The sequence below is a fragment of the Protopterus annectens genome, chromosome 4.part1 (genome assembly GCF_019279795.1).
Source record: "Protopterus annectens isolate FY-2018-M chromosome 4.part1, PAN1.0, whole genome shotgun sequence".
Lineage (NCBI taxonomy): Eukaryota > Metazoa > Chordata > Ceratodontiformes > Protopteridae > Protopterus > Protopterus annectens.
This window is the reverse complement of record NC_056734.1, coordinates 960,828,359-960,834,358: the sequence shown is the minus strand read 5'-3', so window position 1 is coordinate 960,834,358 and position 6,000 is coordinate 960,828,359. Positions and strand designations below refer to the sequence as shown.

The 6,000-nt window shown below is 41.7% G+C and overlaps 1 protein-coding gene across 2 annotated transcripts in view; it reads right to left on the bottom strand.

Annotated features, from left to right (window-relative positions):
• LOC122801135 (solute carrier family 12 member 9-like) overlaps positions 1–6,000 on the bottom strand; it is a 1,658,551-nt gene that overhangs the window by 998,583 nt on the left and 653,968 nt on the right. For both annotated transcript variants that reach the window (XM_044070675.1, XM_044070674.1), the window contains exon 7: positions 2,303–2,460. In XM_044070675.1, the coding sequence (XP_043926610.1) occupies positions 2,303–2,460 (158 nt within the window). The remainder of the gene's footprint in view (positions 1–2,302; positions 2,461–6,000) is intronic.

Here is a 6,000-nt window from a genome sequence, read left to right as displayed (position 1 = left end):
GGCCTGACAACAAGGACTATTCACCACATCATCTGCCTTGCTCTATTAAGAGGGGAATAGTAATTCTCTTAGATTCAGTCAGGAACATAATGAAGCTTAGTTTAGATATTGTTTTTCTTTATTTGTCTGAGACTGTCCTTCAATGTTATCTTAAATATTTCCTGTGATTTGAACTCTGATTTCACTGTGAATATGTACTCAGTATTTCCTTGTTCTTTTATTTAATATTAAATGTATTTAAATTGTTCATTGTAGCTGATCTTTGTAGAGATACTTAAGTTTTGAGAATACATCCACATCTATTTGGTGATGCTGTGTGGGCCACTCCCAATAGTCTTGCTCTTGATCAAACTACCATTTATATTAACATTAAATTTACTCAGTATGTTGGGGTACCCTTGTAAGGGGTTCTGGTCACAGTGATAACTACCTTATAGTCTGGACAGAAGATGAATAGCTAGTAAACCTGTGCCAGCCTTTCCCAGGTGTGTGCACATGCGTGAGTGTGTAAATCAAATCTTAAAGTGTGTGTTTGTGTGCATCAGCTGCTTGGGCAGGGACACGAAGCACTAGTTGGACAGAAAAAGTGTTGGAGAACTTGACTTGGAACTCAACTTTATAGCTGTGCCAGTGGGGAGTCTTACTGGGGATCTGGGGAAAGAGGAACCAGCCCCCGGACTGACTGTGTTCCCTGTGTGCTGTTAAAGGAAATTGTGCTTGATTATGCTTGATGCAGAGAGCTCTATTTGGAGATACTGTATGTGCACATGTTATCCTCCCAGTAAATACCCCCCTGGTGGCAGTGGTGAGGATTGAGGCTCCTTGATTACTGGCCACACCTGGCAACAGGCTGTGTATGCAATCAGGTTAAGAAATGAATCGGCTCTTGTGTCCCAGTCAGACACATTATTAGTCCATGCCAATTAGTTTTTACATATGCCAGCAGTGTTTGGCATATAATAGAGATAAGCAAGGACAAAAACAAGCAAACTGCATCTACACAAGCAGCTATGAAGGCCATCTGGTCTTTCTCAAGCCAGCCAGCCTCACTCTGACCATGTCTAGGGCAGTAGTGACCTCAGCTAGTGGCTCAGACCCTTCAACTTTACCTATTTTGGAGGAATATTCCTATTTTTAGGCCTAATTTGCCCCTACATGAGGTACCTATTTTAAGGTATACCCCCCTATTTTCAGGCTAGATTTACTCCTCCACACAATTTTCTGAATCCTCATCACACATGGTTTTGAAGCTGTCTATTGCACAGAAGCATCACACTACATGAGCAACACACTGGTGATATCAATAATTTAAAGAAAGAGGACACATCTTACATTATGTCTCCCTTTTTTAAGCAAAGATAAATGAACTTCTGGGTAGAATTTTGTAATATAGTCAAGATAACATGCTTATATTTTCCATCATCTTTGTTGCACTCTTTTTTTTAAAGATGTTCCAGAGTAGTAACCCACTTTCCTATTGGAAACAGGAAGATTTCCAATATTGGCAGGTTAAGTAGTAAGAGTGGGTAACCAGTTATGCTGCACAAATGCATGGAAAAGACTCATGAGGATATGCCACACTACAGTATAGAAGAGCAACTTAAGGAAGCAAATGGCATGGATCTGGCAAGAAAGCAAACTTTACTGCAAGCCAAGAAGTGTGAAACCTGCAGTTAAATAACTTATGTGCAACTTAAAAATAATCCTTCATTTTGCAGCCCAGAGTAAGCATTCACAATCTCACTACCACCAATACAAGCCTTAACCTATGGAACACTGCTGCAGGTCTGCATTGTTACTGTTCATTGAATGTAAAATGTGTACTAATCTAAACATTTCAACAAGCACCATTTTGGTGATTGCACGAATCTTTCCTCTTTCATGCCTGAAGTGTCTCCACTGGAACAGCCAACATATGTAGTATATGATGCATTTTCCTTTCAAATTGCTCTTGTTGCTATCTTGGACTGCTGTTTTATTATCCCACATCATAAGGAAGCACTTCATCACATAAATTTTACGTAATTGCAGGTCCCCTTGCAGAACCTAAAATGAACACTGTGCTGCTCCTCATTGCAGAACTTAGCACAGTGGACATTATATTCTGCTGCAGTATACCAAGACTCCACAAAATCATCCACAAAAGAAAAGTCAGAAGAGCCCCATTTGCTGGTTCAGTAATGTAAGAAAAACAAGACTCTAGCCACTCGCTTATTTTGCTCTTGAAAGTTGCAGGTATACTTCTTTACATTGCCGTGCTTTAAACAAGCAGTGGATGTGGCACTCAGCTACTTAAACTTACCAAACAGGTCATCCTTTGCCAGTGCATAAAGAATCCTGGAGGCTCCAATGAGTGCGCTCATGGCAGCAGACAAAGTGGAGGAATAAACACCAATGGTCACCAAAGGATGCCACAAATTGATGTCACCAAGAAAGCCATAGTCTTTTTTAAGAAGTACCCTGCAGAGAAGCATATCAAGCAAAATGTTAGGTTAATATATCAATAAATCAAAAGTAATGTTTATACAGCAAAAAAAATGCAGTTTCTATTTCTTGGAATTGTACAAGAGCCTTGCAATAAGATTTTACAAGATAAATGTTTAGTTATGGTACAGTGTGCTCCAGTGCAATATGGTCATGGTCACTGGCCTTTGCTCATCCTCATATCCAGTTCCCTGTAAACCCATCCAGTCACTGGTAAGTTATAAGGTAACTGTTGCCAGAAAAGGCAGAAGGGATGCTCTGGCTACATGTTTTTTCAGCCTCCCTCACCACATTTCCAGCAAAAAAGTATAGTTGTGTACACTAACAATAAATGTAGATGTTCAAGTGTATTAATTGTTGCAGTCATTACATTTGGGTAATCTGCTGGCAGGTTGCCCTCAGTCAGCCTGAATTCAAAAGTCTTGGGTCCTGCATTGGTTGCTGTCTCCTCTTCCATGACGTCAGGTCATCAGGGGTATAAAACAAGCAGCCAACGCCATTTTCTTTAGTTTTTCTTGCCCCAGATGTCTGGTGCCCCCAAAAAGGTAGCAAAAATATATACATAAAAACTATATATACATGCAGCAATACAAATGTTACCTTCATCTACAAGCAAATACACCACATAGGTTGTAGAAGATCGAGAAGGAAAGATAAACTCCAGAATGAAAGTGGGATGGTGGGTAACCTGGACTGCAACAGTGAATACACTCAAACATCTACATTTATGGTAAGTGTACACAACTGTACTATGTTCTTCGTGTTTCACTGTTGCAGTAATTACATTTGGGTAGAATCACAAAGCTATGCATGGGAGGCTGGAGCTAAACAGCATTAGGTGCGGCTATAAGGCCCTGCAGAACTGCAGTGGCAAAGGCTGCCCTGGACAGAGTAGAGAGGCAAATGATAATGCTTTGTAAAGGTGTGAACAGAACTCCAAGTAGCAGCCTCTAGAATGTCTTTGGTTGGTACTCCTCTAAGAAAGGCTGCTGAATTAGCTGCAGCTCTGGTGGAATGAGACCTAATGCCCTAGGGCACAGGTTTGCCATGGTGTAAGTAGCAGAAACAAATGCAGTGGCTTACCCACTTTGAAACAGTGCCAGTCCGGGGCAATTAGTATCATCTTTGGTTTCTCTTGTCTGACTTTTAGTAGGACCTTGGGAAGAAGAGGCAGAGGAGGAAAGGCGTAAACCGATCCAACTGAAGGATAAGGTATCCAATTTCCATGCTTGTCTGTGATCAGTCCTTGTGCAGAATCTTTTCAATTGATAATTTTGAAGAGAGGCAAATAGATCTATGTCCGGGCTACCCCATTTCTTTGTTATGCTGAAGACTTGTGGATCTAGTTTCCACTCGTGAGGGTCCATAAGGCTTCTGCTTAAATCGTCTGCCAGAGTATTTTGTTTTCCTGGCAGGAATTGAGCTTGAAGATGTATTTGGTAAGTCAAAGCCGTGTCCCACAGTGCCATGGCTAATCTGCAAAGGGGGTATGAGTGCATGCCTCCCTGCTTGTTTATATGCAACATAACCATGGTGTTGTACATCTTTATCAGTAGTTGTCCTGGATGAAGCAAGTCCTTGAAGGCTGTCAGGGCATTTTGAACAGCTAGCATCTCTTTTTGGTTGATATGTACATGCATTTGTTTTGGGGTCCATATGCCCTGAATGCATCTTCCCATGTGGACCCCCCAGGCATAATCTGATGCGTGTGTTAAGGTTTAGCTGGCAGGGGGTAGAGTGAAGGTCCATCTCATGTTTTGGTGACATGCCTTTGCCCACCATAGAAACTCCTGTTGTAGGCAGGGAATGAGAGGAATCATCGTTTCCTGACTGTGCCAATGTTGACTCCATAAACTTTTTAGGTACCACTGACGTTTCCTCATATGCAGTTTTGCATATGAAATCAGTAGGATTCAGGATGCCATGAAGCCCAAAGCCTGCAGAGTTTGTCTTGCAGATAACTGGGTTTTTGTTGCCATCAGTTTGAAGTAAGTAGTCAGCTGCCTTTGTTTGTCTGGTGTAAGGTAAGCCATCTGGGCAGTTGTAATCAAGTTTGCACCCAGGAATGTTATCTTTTGAGAGCGTACCAGTTGTGATTTATTTTTGTTTATTGTGTACCCTAGGCATGTTAGAAGCCTTTTCACAAATGCCAGGTGTTGAATAAGAATATCCTTGTTCTCTGCTTGAATGAGACAGTCGTCCAAGTAAGGATATATTTGTATACTTCTTTGTCTGCAAAAAGCAATTACTGGTGCCAGGTACTTTGTAAAGACCCTGGGCGCAGTAGATAAGCCAAAGGGCAGTGCAGAGAATTGGTAATGCATTAAAGCCAGCCTTGAATCTGAGGTATCTTCTGCACGATTGCCTTATTGGGACATGCAGGTATGCCTCTTTTAGGTCTAATGTCACCAGCCAAGCATTCTTGCCCAGCATGGGCAGAAGCTGCTACAAAGTCAGCATTTTGAATTTTGGAATGTCCAGGTATGTGTTCAAAATTGATAAATCCAGTACTGGCCGCCAGGCCTTGTCCTTTCTGGGTACCAAGAACAGTCTTGAGTAAAAGTCTTGTCCTTTTTCCTGTTCTGGTACTGGCTGAATGGCCTTCATATCCATGAGGGAAGTAACCTGTTTCTGTGCCTTTGACCATTGACTTTTTGGCAGATCCGGCCAACCGTTTGCCATTGGCAGAGTATGGAAATGGAATCTGTATCCCTGTGATACTATGTTTAGCACCTACTTGTCCTGGGTTATTAACTGCCAATTTTGAGCAAAAAGTGCTAATTTTCCCCCTAAGGGTGCTGCCAAAAGATAAGTGCTTGGTGAAGGCAGAGGGAAGTCATTGGGACTGTTTTCTGTAAGTTTGCGCTTTATCTCCTCCAGATTTGGAGGTAGAAGTGCCCCATTGCTTTGACCTGTAAGAATCTTGTGCCTGGTATCTGGAACTCTTAGGGCATCTGGATTTGACCCTTTGAGCACTGTCTGACACAGGAAAGGACCAATTATTTGTAGGCCAGTGTCTACTGAATCTTGGTGGCTGCACTTGTAAGAAGTATTTTACAGCTGGCATAGACTTAGCTTTGTCTTCCATTTTCTTTAAAACCTCTTCTGCCTTAATACCAAACAGAGTATAATGCTGTAAAGGTGCATCCAGTAATTTAGCTTTAACACTATCAGGCAAATTTTGCTCTTTTAGCCAGGCATATCTCCTAATCACAGATCCAGTAACTGCGGCCCTGCAGGAGGCCTCTAAGGAATCAAAACCACATTGCAAAGTATGCTTTCCAAACTGTTCAGCTGCATGCAATAATTCCTGCAATTCTTCATTTTCTGCACATTCAGAAATCATCATTTTCTTTCAGCAATCCCATAACATGTTGTTGATACTTAAGCATATGAAACTGGCATTTAAGGCCCTAATTGCCAAGGTTGCAGATGTATAAACCTTTTTTCCCCATCTATCCAGTGCCCTTGGATCTCTGTCAGAGGGAGTAGGATTTTTTGCTGTTGAGGCCTTAA